The following is a 20,523-nucleotide window of genomic DNA, read 5'->3' as shown; positions in this document are numbered from 1 at the left end:
TGTAACATCTGAGGTGCACGTTGTGTTATCTGATCGAATAAAAAAAAATATATACACAACTAAAATATTTTGTCAATAAAATACATGTATTGACTTTTTCAAATAAAGTAATAACTTTTTTTTTAATTAAAATAATGTAATTTTGGAGTTTGACAATGAACACATCGCAACAATGCTTGGAAAGGCCCTGATCGCAACACACAGCTGTACAGTAGTTCAAAACAATGGGGACAAATAGATGAAACACATTTAGACATTCAGAAAAACACTCCCCTCCCTCCACACACAACTCTCATAGAACACGACACACATAAACATGTCAAAATGCTTTACATTTCTTGAAATAATAATTTCTGAACATTGTGGTTTCTCATTAAAATCCATATTTATGCTAGCATGTGTGGAAATATTTAAACCACGCCTGTTACAACTAACCCCGCGTTAGTGTGTCCTGCGCTACCCTGGTTCTTCTTTCTTGAATGAATTAGCCGTCTGAACAAATCGTTTGAAGGCTAATTCACTTGCTGCCACCTGTTTCACCTAATTTCATAAATTACTGTTGCAATATTACAATGTAGAAATGCTTTCATGCTACATTTTAGCTTCATTAAACGTGTAAATGCATCTAATACCACTTCAGCTGCTTCTGTTTCTTCTGCAGTGAAGAGTTTTGTTAACACCGATTTTATTTCATTGGTAACAGCCCTATAGTATCTTATTAAATGAACTGAAATTATTAATAAAATATAATAATTTGAAATGAAAGATGACGCATTTAATACAGTTAGGGAGAATGGCCTTTAAACAGGCAAAAAGGAAATTGTTTAAAATAATGTGCAGAATGTGTTATTTACAAGTGTACAGTTTATGTAGTTTACAAATGAACAATTTTCAGATGCTATATGTCAGTTATGATGTACAATGTATAGTTATGAACGTTTTAATTGTTCAGGCTGTATAGCCTGATATGATAACTCCTGATATAGCTAACATGAAATAGACTAGATTAAATTTGTGGTCTTTCCCACTCATAGGTCAGAAACATGAGGATGAATAAATAATGACAATTTTATATTTAGGTGTACTATCAGTTTGTTGCAACTGGGAAAGTTATTTCACACAGGAAATGTCACTGAAAGTGAAAAAAGTTACTTCCTATTCGTCTCATGGCAGAATTGTCTTCTCTATTTACGGGTTTCACATTCTGAGATGGACCATTCAGAGACACACGCATGTTTTCACACAGCAGGGATCCAGATGTCGGTGACTTTCGAGGCCATTTTCTATTTCTACTGATGAAGCATTTAGACAGTTAAAAGAACACTCTTTAGTAGAGTAAAGCAGATAATGCCTATAATAATAACATTTTCTTCACAGTGACACCTCAGCCAGAATCTCACTTTGGCATACAGTTTAAACCTTTGTTCAGTGCATTTATCCATCCAAATAAAGCTTATGTATTTGCATGCCATATACAGCTAAGTGTATGCTTTGATAAATCATAATAGAATGAGTTTAAATCAATTTAAACCAATGGCGTCTCTTGAAGAGCAATAAACCATGTCAAGCTTATAGCTTCATTTTTCCCCTGTTTCTATCATATAGCATATAACCTGTATGACTTAAAACCTTCAAAGAAATGTATTTTTTTATTTAGGCAAGAATGTGGAGAAATCAAAGTGTGGGAGGTCTTCAGGTCAAGACAATATGTTTCAGTTTCTGAGAGGTGAACTATCAACACATGAAAATACAAAGCCTTTTAGTGAGATCTACACTGAGCTACATCACAGAAGGTGGAAATGGAGAAATCAATAATGAACATGAGATCAGATGGATCGAAAGAGCATGTAGGAGAGCAATGACAGCAACCTGAATGACATCTTTAAACTTATACCTGGACAAGACCAACCCATCAGAACTGTGCTCACTAAAGGAGTCACTGGCATCGGAAAAACAGTCTCTGTGTAGAAGTTCATTCTAGGTTGAAGGGAAAGTAATTCAGGATGTCAACCTCATATTTTCACTTCCATTCAGAGTGCTCAATTTGATAAAGGACCAAACATCCGGTCTTCAAGGTCTTCTTCAATCTTTCATGGGCACAAGACAGCTTGATATCTCTCCAAATGAAGATGGTATCATGTTCATATACTCCAGTAATGTTTTATCTGGGGGAGAACCCACCCACATTTTTTTTTTGCATCCAATGCTTATGCTGAAGGAAGAGGTAAAATCATAAATAAAGAACAGGGGTGACAGAGCATGAGAAACTAGTGAAGGAAAAGATCAGTTACCCTCTGGCTCTGTCTGTTCTGTCCCATTAGTCATGAATCATTCAAACATTACTTAATGTCTTTAGGAAAAAAAAAAAAAAAAGATTACATAGCTCAGAGATATAAAAGCCTGGAATTAATTACTAATTAAAACAATTTATTACTTCACATTTAAACATTTGTATTCAATTTATACATTGTACTTATTGTATATGTGCATGTGTGAGGCCTGTTTCTATTCTCTACCTCAAAACAGATATTTATAGAGCAGACTGTAATAATTACTATTTAAACCTGCAGGTTTCCTAGCTATTGAAAAGCTTTCCTCACAAGCAGTGAAGAGATTTGTTACTTAGGAGTAAAACTGCAACAGTAAAATGTTCATTTGTCATCAGCAGCTTTCATTGGGCACAATGAATGATGAGAATATTTGTGTTCACAGACATTTTAATTCCTATCCGTCATATTATCCTCAGCTTCTGCGCTTCTTCGGTATCAGAGGTGGAGGGGTGTGATGTGGCAATGAATCTGCCAACTTATCAGGCTGTGGGAGATGAGGAAAAAATCTTCAAATTTAATGAAGTAATGTTTTAGGCTGTACTGTATTTACATCTTATTTTAAGTTATTTGTTTTGCCATGATCATCATTAGCTTGTCTTAAAGGGGACATCAGATGCAAAACTTACTTTTACATGGTGTTTGCATATAAATCCAGTCTTAGTAGTGTGTGGCCAAAACCACCCTACAATGATAAAAATCCTCACCTCTCCTCTTTTTTATCCTTGAAAAACCTAAACCGTCTCAATTATCAAGCTGTTTTGATTTTCTGAGCAGTATGACGTCATACTGCTCAGGCCCTGCCCACGCCAGCTAATGGACTGTCCTGTATTAGCATATTGTAGCCCTCAGCCCTTTTCTTCAAGCTTGAGCCACTGTAGCGACATCTCGTAAGCAATGCAGGTGTTTTGTAGTTGGATGTAAAAGTGATTATAAGAGTCTTAATTTTCTCCCAACATCAGAGCCACTGAGGACGCAGTGGATTCGTTTTGTTTTGATGTTAACGCGCCACCGAAAACACAAAAATGGAAGAGGGGTGGAGCAAGCAGTAACTCATTATCATTTAAAGAGACATGCACCGAAATGGCCCGCTCTGAACAGAGCTGTTTTTGACAAGGTAAAAAGGGTGTTGTTTTACATGGCCACTGAGACATTTTAAAGGGGTCATATGATGTGGTTTCTTGTTTTCCTTTGTCTTTGGAGTGTTACATACTGTTTGTGTATAGATAAGATCTGTAAAATTGCAAAGCTTAAAGTGTCAAACCCAAAGAAATATTTATTATAAAAATGTAAGACTTTGCAACGCCTTCCTAAAACGCCTCTTTCGAACACGCCCCCACATGTACACATCATGGCGTGGGTAGATTTGCATAACACCTCCCGTATGTATATGGAAAGAAAAAAGGCGTAACTTTTACTGGCTATAGTATTGTTGCAGCCGCAATGTTGTGGAGATGCAGTGTGTTTCATTGCAAAAGCGAAATTACTTTGTTTAGCCTTCCAAATGTACCCTGGAAATCCAGAGGTCTGGCGAGAGCACAATTTAAATTGTCTCTGCAAGACACTCTGGCATCGAGCAATGATGCAGGATACTGCAATACGTAAGCAATTGTGGGAACCAATCAAATCGTTGTATCTGATGTAGGCGGGCCAGAGGCGAGCTAAGCCGATGATGACAGCACTGCGACGTCCGAATCATATAGTAAACTTTGAAAGATCGCTGTCGCTACAGATGAACAACAAGTTGTTTGAAACGGCTTTGGCCGCTACAATGAATGAGTTAGACTTGGCTTTCCATATAAAAGAGGAACAGAAAACCGAAAACTCGAATCGTTCCTTTGCAAGAAGGACGTTTTTGCTGTTTTGCCGACTGGATACGGCAAGAGTTTAATCTATCAGTTCACGAGTTCACGCTTACATATAATTAGCCGGAGAATAGTAGTGCATGTTTGGCGTGCTGTCCGGTGAAGGGCTCCGAGCTCGGGAGTGGCCCGAACCCAGAGTACGTTACCCCCCAATAGGAGTAGCAAGAACTCGGAGTGATGAGATGGGGTGGTGGAGGTTTACTGATAAACCATCGAGTGAATTGAGGTGAGTCAGCTGTATTTAAACCTATGGCGCTGATTGACTTGTGATGTTTACGCTAAGCATCGGACGCGCTTCTCCCGAACTTTGTTAATGAAACATCATTTAGCTCTGCTGGTAGCTAAGCGTGTATTGTTGTGATTGGTCGTGGGGTTATCCAATTGCGTGCAGTTAGAGTTTCAAATGCATGCTTGGTGCCGCCCCTCGAGTTAGGCAGTTTTCATTGCTCGATCCCAGACCCTTAATCTTAATAGATTAGGGTCTGGATTTTTCCAGGCTATTCCAAATGAGGACACAACTAAAAATCAATGTTTAAGTTATATTTACAAAATTTAAGTGGGTGCTGCGCATTTAACAGAGGACTGCTTACTGAACCTGGGAGAGCAGCTTACAATGCCAGCTGTACGGTTAAGGCCATCAAGCAGCAACCTCCCACTCTCTCTATTGAAACCAACATGGAAGTGACTTAAACTGCAATTCATCGACTGGCCACTAGAGACTGGCTGCAAAAGGGAGTTAATCCCATAGACTCCCCATGTTAAAATGCCCAATTTTACAGCAGAAAAAAATGTGGTTTTGGTCTATATAGCTAATTTCGCCCTTCATGTCAACTGTGAGGGGGGTGAATTTTTTTTATAACTCATCCACTTAAGTTATATTAAGCCTTAAAGTTTCGCATAATTAAGGGCGTGGCCACTTGAGTGACAGGGGGATTGCTGCTGTCACCACTGTTGCGCTAGGCGGGCGTGGTTTCAGCAACCAGCTCCACCCACATCCCGCCTCTTTGCCCATTTTCGATTATCCAGGAGTGACGCGCGATGACACGATTCCAAGATGGCGACGGCCGAATCCCACCCACTATGAGATTCAAAATTGCTCTTTAGAAACCTATGGGTGACGACGTTCATGAAGACACTAAAGAATCATACCAACTTGTGAAAAATGGGCATCTGATGTCCCCTTTAAATGAAAACAGCCTAAAATACGACAACTGCAGTATTGCCTGTTGTAACTGGAAGATCCAGCTTTGATAGTCCTCAGGGTAAGTACAGGAGACAAGCAGAGGCTCCATCAGTTCACCTGAAAACACATCACTCCAAATCAACATAAAGATTACAACAGTTTAGACAACACACCTGATGTTGTATGAAGTTGGTACTGTCAGAATGGTAAACAGAAGAAGCTACGAAGCAACATGAATCATAATTCTTTAAAAACCTTTAAAGGTCATTTACAAGATCTTTCTATAACTTGGTGTACTGCCATTTCAAATGAATTGCCTCATTAACAGTTTCAGCAAAATTCAAGTGATAAGAGGAACACACTGAGGAGCCAGTCTGAGTGTGTTTATCATCACATGGCTATGTTCTAAAGCTGAGTCACAAGCATCTGTATGACTACCACAGATCACTTGATTTCTGACTCTTATCTCAAAGTATGAAATGTATTTAACTTTGGCTGTCTTGGGGTGTATAAAAGATCAATATATCATAATATAGTATACCCTAGTTTACCTCCAGCAAGCTAATAAGATAAACAGCACAACTAATGAGTAAGCCCAATGGTTTGGTGATATGCAAGAGTTATTTCTTGGGTGCTCATGACTGTTCACAGTAAGATGACTGATATGATAGATAAACATAGCTATATGCTTGAAGAAGCTAGAGACTATTACCACATCCTCCACTAAACTGCATCGTGTGATGTAAGAACCCTACCACAATGTGACAGTATATAGCTAAATCTGCTGGCCAAAACAGAACTCATTACACTATTAAAAATAAAGGTGCTTCACGATTCCATAGAAGAACCTTTTTTGTCTAAATGGTTCCATAAAGAACCTTTAACATCTGAAGAACCTTTCCGTTTCACAATTAATTCATCACAATTAAATTTCACAAATAATTACACAGATTCAGTAAGTAACACACTGCAGTTCACATTTTACTAATTACTTCTAGTGTACTGTCAAGTGTATTGAAAGAATGTATTCCAAGTGCATTTTTTTAAGTGTTACAGAATATTATCTGCAAGTATATTTGCATTTTTTTAAATATAATTTTAAGATTTTAAGTACACTACAAGTGCACATTCAATACAATTAAGCACACTTTCATTTAAGGTGTAATTTTGCAAAAATATATGAGTACTATAGCTCAGAAACTTACATACCTGTGACTTCAAACTCCAATCTGCCAGGTAATGCAGATCTTTCCATAGCTTTAATGCTCTTCAGTGGCAGACGACCCTTCAGTTTAAAACAACACTTAGTTAGTACTAAGTAGTGACTTTATTGTCATTTAAATGTGATTAAAGGTCTTTTATGAAAATGCGCTTAATAAAGGAACATTACCCACTCTATTTTTAAAGAAACAGTATGTTTAAACCTGCCTGATCTTATGACGAAAATGTACCTGTGGGAACTTTTTCACAAGATGTGGAATTTGTACCAATAAGTACATATCACTGCAGTTTCCAACAGAAATGAACACTAGAGTAATCATCGTAATCGTTTTCATACACAGTTATGATTACAGCTCTATATTTTTCGCTTTCCAGACAGAACAAGCTTGCTCGGTAGCTCAGCAGGCACAGAATTGGACTTAGGATGTGGAATCCTTGGGTACAAATCCCGTGAAAAACATGATTCTCAATGAAAGAGCTGAAAGATGAGAGAACGAAAAACAAGCTAAAAAGGCATGCTTGCAATTGCATTTTTACGTCACATTTGCTTTTGTTCATATTATCAGGTAGGTTTAGGCGTAGTGCAGATGGTATGCTATTTTAAAACGTCACGGAGCATTAGTTATAGCGCCACTGTTTTTTTCCCCAAAGGGGGAAAATAAATGAACACTTTTTTAGCGCAACTCAACTGAAATTTTACATAAAATATTTCACGAAACGTGCATGGCTGTGCGTATTTCATATCTACCCACAAGTACGTTTTCGTCATGAGATCAGGTTGGTTTAAACCCCACTGTCAGCACTTCATGAGTTTTTAAATAAGTTTACTTTTCAATCAAATAAGGTTCACCAAATAAAGTTGCCAAATACATTTCAACGGCTCACAGTAGCAGACATATTGCTGATAATGCAGTGTTCTGCAGAGGTTATTGTTTAGTCAGCAAAACCAGCTTACCTCATATTTCATGCGTACACGATGAGAGTCAAGAGACAGAATGAGGAGGTCACTTGGGAAGAGCACAAGCAAACGTTCCTGAGATCCCTGTAAACGCCGGTCCTGTTGTTTGAAAGAGTTTCTATTACCATTGTGAATTACACGGACACTGCTCTTTATTTATTGTCTATAGCCTTACCTGTGTGTACACATTGCTGATGTGCACCAGTGAAAGGTATCTCGGATAGCCCATGTGCTGAATGGGCATCCCCTCCCATTGCAGGATGGGAGACCGCAGTAAGTACCTTTTAAGCTCCTCCCTCTTCCAGTTTTCATCACATGGCACCTGGAATAGTGGAAATAAAATGTCTGAGCACTGATTAAGTTCCTTTTTGTGTTTTATTTGTTTTATATCCACCTTCGTTTTGCTGTAAGAGCGGACGCATTTGTAAATTTTATGGGTTTGGTTTCCGGTCTCATTCACGTCCAGCTATTTTTAGCTATACAAAACAGCTTGTTTTGCTGCTTGATATTGCAAATTGATGTGTCTTACCATATTATTTTAATGTATTATCTTAATTATTAACACCCTGGTTTGTAGTACAAACAGTTTTACCATTTACTGCACATTGTTATTTTAATGAATCAGAAGTCATGCTCATAGGCTTACTTTTGTGTTGAAGAATAAGGTGGATACGATATATATTTCAACTACAAAACTGAATAAGATCTACCAGGTATGATAGAGTGCTATGGGACGGGCTCAGCTGTTGCCTTAGGGATTTGTATCTTCTGGCCTCTATGTTCTCCATCCAGGCTTTTGTTTCAGCAGCACTAGCACAAACGAAGATCTTTGAGTCCACCATAGGCCCTAGAGGATATCAGAAATATAGGTGTAGTATTTTAGGTATAGTAAAGTTTTGTGACCTCAAAATATTCATATTCAGGTTTAATTAGTTTTTTAGGGGCTCTTACCACTAATCTCAAACATATGTGGAGAACTGGGGTCCTGCTGTGAGATTAGACGCACCTCAATGGCTGAGAGAGGAAGAATGCCCTGTGATGAAACACAGATGTCTGTTTAGAATGAAGCCCATGCCATTAAAGGATTAGTTCACTTCCAAAATAAAAATTTCCTGATAATCTACTCATCCCCATGTCAGTCAAGATATTCTTGTCTTTCTTTTTTCAGTTGAAAAGAAATTTAGAGTTTTTGAGGAAAACATTTCAGGATTTTTCTATATATAGTGGACTTCAATAAGGTTCAACGGGTTGAAAGTTCAAATTGCAGTTTCAGTGCAGCTTCAAAGAGCTCTACACAATCACAGCTGAAGCCAAAGGGTCTTATCTAGAGAAATGATTGGTCATTTTCGAAGAAAATTTTAATTAATATTTTTTTAACCACAAATGCTCATCTTGCACTAGCAAGGTTACACATGGTTAGTTCTTTTTCTGTGTACTTTGGTTTAAAAAGGTAGGGCAGACCATCTTATTTTCTCCTCCAACTTCAAAATCGCCCAACATCGTTGTTTTACCTTTTTTTTTTTGTATAGAGCATTTGACTTTCTTTGCACGTTCACTTTGTAAACTCTGGGTTGGTACTTCTACCTACATCACACGTGCATGTTTACAGAATGTATGAGGTCAAGCTAGTGCAAGACGAGCATTTGTGGATAAAAAGTAAATAAATGTACATTTTTTTAGAAAACGACCTATTGTTTCATTAGATAAGACCCTTATTCTTCGGCTGGGATCGTGTAGAGCCCTTTGAAGCTGCATTGAAACTGCAATTTGGACCTTCAAGCTGCTGATCCCTATTGAAGTCCGCTATATGGAGAAAAATCCTGAAATGTTTTCCTCAGAAACTTTAATTTCTTTTCAACTGAAAACAGAAAGACATAAACATCTTGGATGACATAGGGGTGAGTAAATTATCAGGAATTTTTTATTCTGGAGGTGAACTAATCCTTTAAATATTTGCTAATACATAAAGAAAGAGTCTTACCTCATAAATAAAATCTTTATTAGAGCTGTCCAAAGCGAGGATTAACAAATGGAAGGAAAATAAAACCAGATATCTTTCACTCATAGCCTGCAGACGGAAATAATAATGCATACAAATTACACTTACTCAGAAAGTTGGACATATGCATTAAATGTGACCCTGGACCACAAAACCAGTCATAAGGTTAAATTTGACAAAACTGAGATTTATACATCATATGAAAGCTCAATAAATAAGCTTTCTATTGATGTATGGTTTGTTAGGATAGGACAATATTTGATACATCTATTTGAAATCAGAAATCTGAGGATGCAAAAAAATCAAAAAGACTGAGAAAATCACCTTTATAGTTGTCCAAATTAGGTTCTTAACAATGCATATTACAAACCGAAAATTACATTTTGATATGTTTACAGTTGGAATTTTATAAAAAATCTTCATGGAACATGAACTTTACTTAATTTCTTAATGATTTTTGGCATACAGTAAAAGAAAAATCTAAAATTTTGACCCATGCAATGTATTTTTGGCTATTGCTACAAATATACCCCAGCGACTTAAGACTGGTTTTGTGGTCCAGGGTCACATATACAGTCAAGCCCGAAATGATTCATACCCATGACAAATATTGACTTAAAGTTACTTTTATTGAACCAGCAAGTTTGTTTTGACCGGAAATGACACAGGCTTCTCCCAAAGATATTAAGACGATGTACAAGAGGCATCATTGTGGAAAAAAAATATATTTATCAGCTTTTATTTACATTTGAACAAAAAGTGGCATGTCCAAAATTATTCATACCCTATACCTGGTATTTCCCTATTCAGTCTATGGGAAAATCCAAAGTTCTATACCATTCCAAATAGTCCAAGCTGTTCTAAAGTATCTTAATTAACCTGATTCACTGGGAACAGCTGTTTTAATCAACTCAACAGGTGAAAAACAGAAGCTCTCTGCTGTTGGTTTGTGGACAGTCATGGCTAAGACCAAGGAGCTCAATGAGGACCTGCGGCTGCACATTGTGGCTGCTCACAAGTCAGGAAAGGGCTATAAGACCATATCTAAATGTTTTGAAGTTCCAGTGGCTACAGTGCAAAGTATTATTAAAAAATACAAGACGTTCCGCACTGTGAAAAATCTTAGAGGACGTGGTCGGAAGCCAAAAGTGACACCTGTGCTGGCCAGGAGGATAGTGAGAGAGGTAAAAAAGAATCCAAGGATTACCACCAAGGCCATCCTGATGAATCTGGGCTCTGCTTGTGGCAACATCTCAAGGCAGACAGTCCAATGGACACTGCACACCGCTGGGTTCCACGAACGCAGACCAAGCAGGACACCACTTCTCCAGATAAGGCACACAAAAGCCCGCTTGGCCTTTGCAAAATGCTTATCTGGACAAAGAAGAAGACTTCTGTTCTTCTGTTTTATGGTCAGATGAAACAAAAATTGAATTGTTTGGCCACAATGATGTAGCCTTCATTTGGTGTAAAAAAGGAGAAGCCTTTAACCCTAAGAACACCATCCCCACTGTCAAACATGGAGGTGGAAATCTACTGTTTTGGGGTTGTTTTTCAGTCGGTGGCCCAGGGAACCTAATCACAGTAAACAGCACCATGAAAAAGGAGCAATACATTAAAATTCTCAACAACAACATCAGGCAGTCTGCAGGGAAACTTGGCCTTGGGCACCAGTGGACATTTCAGCATGACAACGACCCAAAACACTCAAAAGCAAAAGTGGTGAAGAAATGGTTAGCAGACAAAAACACTAACGTTTTGCAGTGGCCCTGCCAGAGTCCTGACTTAAATCCAATTGAAAATCTGTGGAGGGAGCTAAAGATCAGGGTGATGGCAAGGAGACCCTCCAACCTGAAAGAGTTGGAGCTCATCGCTAAAGATGAATGTGCAAAAATACCAGTGGAGACATGCAAAAAGCTGGTCGGCAATTATAGGAAGTGTTTGATTGCTGTAATAGCCAATAAAGGCTTCTTTATTGATTATTGAGAAGGGTATGAATAATTTTGGACATGCCACTTTTTGTTAAATGTAAATAAAAGATATAATAAAAGTAATATTTTTTTTCCACGATGCCTCTTGTACATTGTCTTATCTTCTGGGAGACGTATGTGTCATTTCTAAAAAAAAAAAAAAAACTTGCTGGTTGAACAAAAGTAACTTTAAGTCAGAATTTGCCAGGGGTATGAATAATTTCGGGCTTGACTGTATGTATATATTAATTTGGCTTCAAACACTGGGTTTTCAGTAGTTAGTGTCAGTTTGGCATATGAGCGGTGCAGTATGAAGCAATTTTGTTGAATTGTTACCTTTGTGTATCCACTGTGTAAATACACTGAAGATGAGTGGATAATGTCTCCATAGGTGTGTTGTGCCTGTCCTTCCCATTCTCTGATAGGTTGAGTGTATAGCCTATGATGGAGTTGCTTTTTTGTCCAGCCCCAAAGCACCAGCTGCCAAACATGAACACAAAAAATATCACACTTTATGTTATATGAAAAGCATGTAATGTTGATAAATGATAATTTATTATATTTTATATTATTTTAAGCTGATGAAGACATACTTGTGAATTGTTGTGTTTTGTTGTGTCCTTCACAGTCACAGAGACAGGATCTGGGTCCTTACACAAGACACAGATGTAGAAATGCAGATAATGTTGATAAAACTCTTATTCAGTGCAGACATTGTATTGTATTTTATACCTCTATACCTTATACCTCTAGAGGGCGAATTCTAACACAGTGGCCCCAAAAATATTTAGATACTTTAATGCACTTAAGACAAACATAAAGTGTCAGAATGTTAAAAGTTATAAAAACAAGAGGCATCGGCACTCAAATGATGCTGTTTTCTTTCAAACAAATGCCAGTAGGTTTGTCATTCAGATTTATAAATGTTTGTGTGTCCAAACACTTTTTTGTTTCTTTTTCTCTTTGTTAATGTCTTTTGTGGAAATGTAGCTACGCCCTTTGCCACTTCCTGCTTACTGGCTTACCTCCTGCTTCAGGTGCCTCACAGAGGGACAACGATGAGGGCCTTCATCTGTGCCATTCCTTGTGGAAATTTGGAGCCTGGTTTCAGCAAGACTCCAGATCCTAAAACAGCAGATGGCTAAACACTGTCAAATCACTTTATCTTGCAGCATAACAGATGAGGATTTAAGAAATGGAATGCAGATTGTTGTGCTCTGCAGCTCTGCACTGTGTGATAGATTTAGTTGGACAGAATTTTGCATGTGAACGTTAATGCACTAGGGTTAAGCTTGCTAGAAAACAAATCTGTGTTTTTGTGGAAAAAAAAGTAACATGCATGGGCATACCATGGAACAGTGATTTATTGTTATTTATTTGCATTTATTTATTTATTCAATCAATTTATTTTATTATTTATCATTATTTAATTTTATATATTTGCTTCATGTGGTAAATAAAGAAATAAAGAGCTGTTTAAAAATTTCTTCTAAAATAAGCATTTTTCTCAGGCTCTTATGTGTTGGTTCAGTAATTTCACTTTAATGCCAATAAATAGGTTCTTTTTTTACATGAACATGTAACATGTAGGAGCCTGGAAAAAAAAAAAAGCTCATTTTGAAGAAAATTTCAAATGGCATTTAGAGGCTTTTGCATCTGACCTCTTCAAATATTCCTTAATATTACTAATACCCAGACATACCATTAAAAGTATTTATGTTCAGATCAGGTTGAAAATCTCCTTAAAGTCTGTGTATACAGGCAATTCAGAGGATTGTTTCTAAGCATATTATAAAACACGTTACAACGACTGTGAACTATGCAGTTCTGAATTGTGGAGTAAAACTACACAGCTTTTCACCATTTTTGTGTTTAGGATTTTTGGGCAGGGCTGAAATCATGTTTCGATAACACACTGGAGCCACTGAGCTTGGGCCCTCACCTAACACTGTTATAACTAGAGCGCTCGCCCGCTTAATCGTGAGTTACTGTCCTTACTGTTAGTCTCTACAGCCTACAGTTTGCTAGCTAGCTATACCTTTGTCACATAAATGCATACCTGGTTGCGATAATTTACAAATGTATGGTGGTCTCCATATTTAAATTTATTTGTATTTGACAGTTGAGAGAGGCGGCAGCTTTTCCACGAGTGGGCGTGTTTTTGGCGCTGATAGCGGACACCCCCCAAGCTTTTTTGCCACCCAACTAAAAGAAACTTGCATATTTTGCTGAATATTGTTATCATTATTGTGTATTATGTAAAACTTATGCAAATGAAATGTTAAAATTGTCTATGTATGATCATTTACGAATTAAATAACAGCCTTTGACCGAGCTAAAGCAAGTTTTGTATGTTTTTCGTGGAAAATGGTTCAGAATGGTTGCGTTTTATTCATTGCACAAACAACGTACTTTAGCCAGTGATCAATGGTCCATTCAGATAGACTTGTTTCGTTTCTAATTGAATCAGACGTTTTGAACGAATTAATCTTTGAATAAATTTATTAAAACAGGGACTTGCTGCCATCTACTGGCAGTTTTATTGTCATATTTATTTATCTATGCAAAGCCTATACCAACTAAGATGCCAGCACAAAAACACATTCAGCTCAATTTTAATTTTCGATCAGTGACCAAAATATCTCCATTTAGGCCCCAGAAGGAAAACAGCTTATAAATAATAGTTCATTAAAGCTGATTTTTCATTAAATATGAAAAATTATGTTTAAAAATTATACAAATTTTGAAATCAGTGTGTACAATTAGCTACAGGACCCCTCTGCCCCACCTTCCCCCCTGAATTTTTTTTACAATTCGACTACTGAGCCTACTCCTAGACTAAAATGCAAGTCTGAGCTGTTTCAACTGAAATAAAATTGCACTGATTAATCCTAAAATATATCAGTGTCTTTGTTTTGTCTCAAGATGCACACCAGTAATGTTTTTTTTTCTAAGCAAGTTTATACAAATTTCTTAAATGTCCTTATTGAACTATGGCCTAATCATGGTTTAGTCTAAGCCCTGTCTTGAAACTGGGCCTTGGAGTACTATAGACTTCCTACAGTCATAAAAATTCAAAGAGAAGTGAGGAACAAAAGGCATTTGTGGTTGGCCAAACTGAACCAGGATTTTCAGGGCAAAAAAAATTGACAGCATTAATGTTTGTTCTTATCATTTCCAGTCAGGCAGGTGAAATATTAGGCTAATATCTTAATTAATACTGCTTGTACGTATCTTTACCACCTATTAACTTTAGTTTGTCAAAATATTGTGCCGTTTCCTGTTTACTAAGTCTCTCTCTAGATGATTTAGCAGCTTCCACACTTTTTTTTCACGGTGTAGACAGAATAAATGAGCAGAACAACGTATTCAGTAGTACATTAACCATGCAATCCATGCTGTTGTTTATATCCAAGTATCGCCAATATGGCCATGTATCCGGGTAACTGACCAAAATGTGACGTAAGTGCAAAACTGCTTATTTTTTAAAGATTTTGATAACTTATTTTGTTTACTTGCCATTTTTTATCATTCAAATTTGGCTGGGTGGTTAATAACCCATTTTTCTGAGGTGTGACAAACTCAGAACACAGCCTCACTTTTTATATTTTAACATGTGTATAGTTTTCCATTTGTAAAAATAACCATGAAGTTCATCCTAATCTAGTCTGGGAAACCATTACCATCCATTTGAATACCACATAAATCAAATTATCATGCTATGATCAGCCTGAAGGCCTTGTTTTTATTACAAATTCGTTAACAGTGCACATTAACAAACACTTTGCAAGAAGCTTGTTCACTAAATGATGCATATTTCATCCCCAGACCCTCTGTTCCCGCTGTTTTTACCCATGCTGCTTGCTGGGGAAGTGCCCAGACATAAGCAGCTTACTGTGGGTGGGGAACGACAAGCAGATGCCCCCCATCTGACCCTCAAAGTGCCCAACTCTTTAAACTACACTTTTCACTAACACTTCAACAGGTATATTGCAAGATTGTTTCCCACATAATGAGCAATTTAACTTTATTATTATTACTCTAAACAACAGTGTTTTGACCCCACGCAATATGTGCATATTAACAATCTGTGTGTATTTCAGCAGATTGGCCGTTGTCTGATCCCCGTTTTTCTGCTAGTTTGGCCACATAAAGCTTATGAGCTCTGATTAACTCCCACTCTAATCCCCACAGTCACCTAATGAGAGGATTGAGGCTTCCAGCTCGGAGTAAGACACCAGACTGCTCAAACACACTTTGGCTACTTTAATTAGCTATACTAGTTGCATTAGTTCTGCCTCATTTGTTGTATGAGAGGCTCTAATGAGATCTGTAGCTGCAAGTCTGCTGCCCATCCACGGTAAACACCACCATTGTGAGGAGTATAAAACAACTCAAGCTGACACAAAAACTCAAGATGTTTCACACAGTTACATCAGATACATTTCAGACGAACAGAATTGATGCTGAAAACAGTGTCCTTTTCTAAAAAAATCCCTTGGCTGAAACTGAAACTGCCACATGGTTTCTCACTATAAAGACCATCACTCTTAAAATACATACATATAAAAAAACTACTATTGACAATCCAAATGGACAGCTATTTCTATTTTACAATCCACATGATTATGAACAACTAACCTACTCATTTATTTTGAAACCCTTGTGGTTTTCGAAATGTTATCAAACATTACCTAACACTCTGAAAGGAGGAAGTTCTGCTAAGTATAATCTGACTGCCCAAGAGCCTGGTTTCCAACTAAGCTGCATTTGCAAAGAAACAATCGTACGGCATTCAAACACTTACCCTCCATTGTTGATTTCCAGGAGTTCGATCTCATCTGGGCCCACTTCATCAGTTCCTGTATGTCTCTGGGTCACACTGCAGCATCCCATAGCTTGGTTACACCTTACCTCTCCTTTCCACAAACGCGTCTCCAATGGCTTCTCCTCTAAACTACACACTGAGGGCCATCTGGTCACCCCCACACACCCCACACCCTGACAGACTATAAGCAGGGTTCAAGAACGATATGCACAGAAGCCTGAAAGAAGTATCTTGCAGTAAAAACCACTGAGCGAATGAGAGAAACTTGCATGAAACTTTCAAGCACAGCAGTAACACACAAATACTGCTCTATTTCTTCCTGTTGGTATCAGCGGTGACGCAGCAGCGGCCAACACAACTTCCTCACTTCACTCAGTTTCATCTGTGAGTGAGCTTGAGGCACTGAACGGTTTGTTTTTGACTTTGATTTTACACTTGGGGGACCCAAGCAGCATCAATAAAGCAAATCCCTCTTAAGATGATTACACCTCACGAAGTCAACACACAAAATTAGGCAAAAAAGTAGTCACAACAAAAAAGCCACAGGTGAGTCGGAGACATGTGTGTTTACTAGTAGTGAGGAGCGTGTACAGAGGTCTAATCTGGTGTTTGTTTTGTCACATGTGCCACAGACGGAGGAAGAAGGAGGGTCCTGTGGCTGCTACACCACAAAGAACTGGGTGATTGTCTGAACGTCACTCAAAGAGAACAATCCAAATCATGTTTAAACTTCATAGAAGAGGCTGTGGTAATCTGGTGGAAAAACAATTGATGGTAATGAGCAGAAGCATCATGTTTGATTCTTTGTGAGATGACGAGACATAACCATAAGGTTTAAAAATGTTTTAGTCTTTTAATTTAGTATGGCACAAAACCCAGGTTCAATTTTTAACATTAAACTTAATTGATTGTTTTTTTGTTTTTTTAAGAAATACATTTTTAAGGCAAGGACTCATTAAACTGATCAAAAAAGACAATGTTACTACAAATATATAACTTGAATAAATGTTGTGCCATGTATAAATATTTTTTTGAACTTTATATTAATCAGCGAACCCTGAAAAAAAAAAAAAACATAATATCATGGTCTACACACAACAGCACAACAGATTTCAGCATTGTAACAATGGGAATTTGAAGATCAGGGTAAATTTAACTTATTTTGTCCTCTGGGAAACATGTAAGTATCTTCTGTAGCTTCTAAAGGGCAGTACTAAATGAAAAAAGTCAAAAAAGTTATTTAGGGAAAATAAGAAAAATGTAGGCTACACATCTTCATTCTGTTCAAAAGTTTTCACCCCCCAGCTCTTAATGCATCATGTTTCCTTCTGGAACATTTGTGAGCATTTGAAACTTCTGTAATAGTTGCATATGAGTCCCTCAGTTGTCCTCAGTGTGAAAAGATGAATCTCAAAATCATACAGTCATTGTTGGAAAGGGCTCAAATACACAAAAATGTTGAAAAACGTCTCTAGGTTACGTATGTAACCCTAGTTCCCTGAGAAGGGAACGAGACACCGCGTCCCCTAGGGGTCGCTATTGGGGAACGCTGCAGCGTGACTCGTGTCTGAAGAATGCATAGAAAAACTCCATGAAATGGCCGGCGACAGCGTATGACGTCACTGCGGCGCGCACGTCGCTGCTGGTGCGTCACTACCGGGCGACACAGTATAAAGAGTCGCCTAAGTAAACATACACCCGCTTCACTGTCTGAAGCTTCTCGTCCGAGGCATGGTAAGAAGCGTAGGGGACGCGGTGTCTCGTTCCCTTCTCAGGGAACTAGGGTTACATACGTAACCTAGAGACGTTCCCTTCCGAGGGAACTCTCACCGCGTCCCCTAGGGGTCGCTATTGGGGAACGGTATACCAACGTCTCCATGCTGAGGGGAGTGCATAGTAGCGAGCACTAAGTGTAAATTCTGTGAGGAATTATCCCTATAGGACGAGGTGACAGCTGTCAGAACGTAACCTCCCCGGCCAAAGCCTGAACTGTTACTCACTTACCTGAACGGGTCAAAGGACCCAGAGCACAGCTCAGGTTGGAATCGGAGATTCCTTCGGAGGAACGGCTAAGTTAATACTTAGACTTAACTAGAACAGGAACTGCCAGTACTACCGAATCTAGTTCCCTCAGTGAACTGACTCAGAAAGAGCGACTAACAGGCCTGTCCCAAGACAGAGACCGTTCTAGCAGGGGTTATCCTCAGATAACGCACCCTGGATAACAGATGGTCAGGAGATATCTGAGGTGATATCGAGTGAAGTTGGGCCCAGGGAGACCGGGGTTTTAAACCAACTCAAAAAATGGGAACGAGTACCGCGTAACCCATACCGTATAGGATTTTAGAAAGAACCCAAAAACTTGGTGGGAACTTACCACTTATGTGGATTTTAGGAAGTGCACAAAGATTCCGTGTGCACTTACCACTATTGTGGATTTCAGAAAGTGTCCAGGGTTTAGCGTGGGACACTTATCATATTAAAGCTCCATATTTGTCATAGGATGACAAGAATTACAATAGGGGAGGAACCCTCCCTGTTTAGAGAGGGGAGCAATGCTACACCCCAATCAGGACAGACAGTCCGCAAACTGTTAGTCGACTGATGAAATCATGGAGCTACTGACCATCATGATAGTGGACGCAGACAGTGGACAGACCCCTAACCCCGACTTGCAGGGAGGAACATCCGTCCTTAAAAAGGGCCATGCTCTGAAGGGACCCTTTAGTGTAAAGGGGAGCATACTAGACCCAGTCCACATGGATGCCTACTAGGAGAAGGTGGTGCTCAGAAATTACCCTTCCTCGGAAGGGGAGCATCCTCATCCCACTAGGAGCCGTGCTCTAAAACGGGACCCTTGCGAAGGAGAGCGAACGTGCTCAAATCAGGACCTTGAGAAAGATAGGTTATTTCTTCCTTAGCCAAGGGAGAAAAATTCACCATGCGGCAGTGGCGCTGCTTTGAGGGAACCCTAAAAGGTGAGCTGCCAACAGCCTGAAGAGGCTTCAATCGTAGGAGCCTTCGCTTCTAGCATGTTAAGGGTAGGTTTCAAAACCCTGAGAAACAGGGAGAAATGCCAACACCCACCAGAAGGTGGTGCTCTAGTAGGACCCTTTCCGCAGAAAGGGGAGCAGCCAAGGTCATTTCAAGGTCCTGAAAAAGGGGGGAACTCCTAGTTAGTCATAAAGCCTGAAGGAGAGATGACACTCGACCCGGAAGTCAGGCGCAGACAGGCTCCTAACCCTGATTAACAGAGAGGAAAACCCGCCTGCCAGGAGGCAGCGCTCGGATTTCACCCTTCCTCAGAAGGGGAGCTTACTCCTCCTGCCAGGAGCAGTGCTCGAGAGGAACCCTTTTCTCAAAAGGGGAGCAATCATACCTGACTCAGGAAGCCTGATGACAGATTCTACCCAAACAAAGGGGAATTTGTCCACACGACAGTGGTGCTACTAACGAACCTTGAATTAAGGTGAGCTGCTGTCGTTGAAGAGCTCTGAGAGGACCCTTTCCGCGGAAAGGGGAGCTACTAAAGTTACTTCAAGTTCCTGAGAAGGGAGCTCCTGGATAGTCATGGTGACAGACTCCTAACCCTGAAGGTCAGGGAGGAACGCCCGTCCCGACGAGGGGCGCTCATTGGGGACCCTTTCCTCGGAAAGGGGAGAGCCCAGCTCGTGCGTGAGGCCTGAAGAGTGAGAATCAGCCTGGACAAGAAGGACAGGCCCCTAGCCCAGATGAACCGGGAGGAGAACCTGGCTCTGTCAGCGGGAAACAGTACTCTAAATAAACCCCTTCCGCAGAAAGGGGAGTACTACCTCGGTTGAATCGACCCTGCCCTCGGGCTAACAGGGGGATCGACAGACCCCAGTCTAGGTGGACTTATGTTCCTGTCTCAACGGGACATAAATCCCCCGGAGCAGGAACTTATGAGGATAGACTCCTAACCCTAAAGGCCAGGGAGGAACGCCCATCCCGCCGAGGGGGCGCTCGTTAGGGACCCTTCCCTTGGGAAGGGGAGAGCCCAGCTCGAGTGTGAGCCTGAAGAGTGAGAATCAGCCTGGACAAGAGGGACAGGCTCCTAACCCAGATGGACCGGGGAGAAAACCTGGCTTGTCGGCGAGAAGCGGTACTCTGAATAAACCCTTTCCGCGGAAAGGGGAGTACTACTTTAGTTA

At 39.4% G+C, this 20,523-nt stretch overlaps 1 protein-coding gene across 1 annotated transcript; it reads right to left on the bottom strand.

Moving 5' to 3' along the window:
• Positions 1 to 2,742: 2,742 nt before the first annotated feature.
• LOC141290565 (probable pleckstrin homology domain-containing family N member 1) lies at positions 2,743 to 16,608 on the bottom strand. The gene is made up of 12 exons (XM_073822685.1): positions 16,331 to 16,608; positions 12,549 to 12,648; positions 12,117 to 12,173; positions 11,860 to 12,003; positions 9,536 to 9,622; positions 8,506 to 8,587; positions 8,265 to 8,401; positions 7,730 to 7,876; positions 7,552 to 7,653; positions 6,585 to 6,660; positions 5,416 to 5,492; positions 2,743 to 2,814 (listed from the first exon to the last, which is right to left on the bottom strand). Exons 1-12 carry the CDS (start codon positions 16,417 to 16,419, stop codon positions 2,743 to 2,745), a joined length of 1,170 nt encoding a protein of 389 aa, XP_073678786.1. The 5' UTR covers positions 16,420 to 16,608.
• Positions 16,609 to 20,523: the final 3,915 nt, after the last annotated feature.

Source organism: Garra rufa, chromosome 18 (assembly GCF_049309525.1).
Source record: "Garra rufa chromosome 18, GarRuf1.0, whole genome shotgun sequence".
In the NCBI taxonomy this organism is placed as follows: Eukaryota; Metazoa; Chordata; class Actinopteri; order Cypriniformes; family Cyprinidae; genus Garra; species Garra rufa.
Note: the sequence above shows the minus strand (reverse complement) of the source record. Positions and strands in the feature narration are given on the sequence as shown.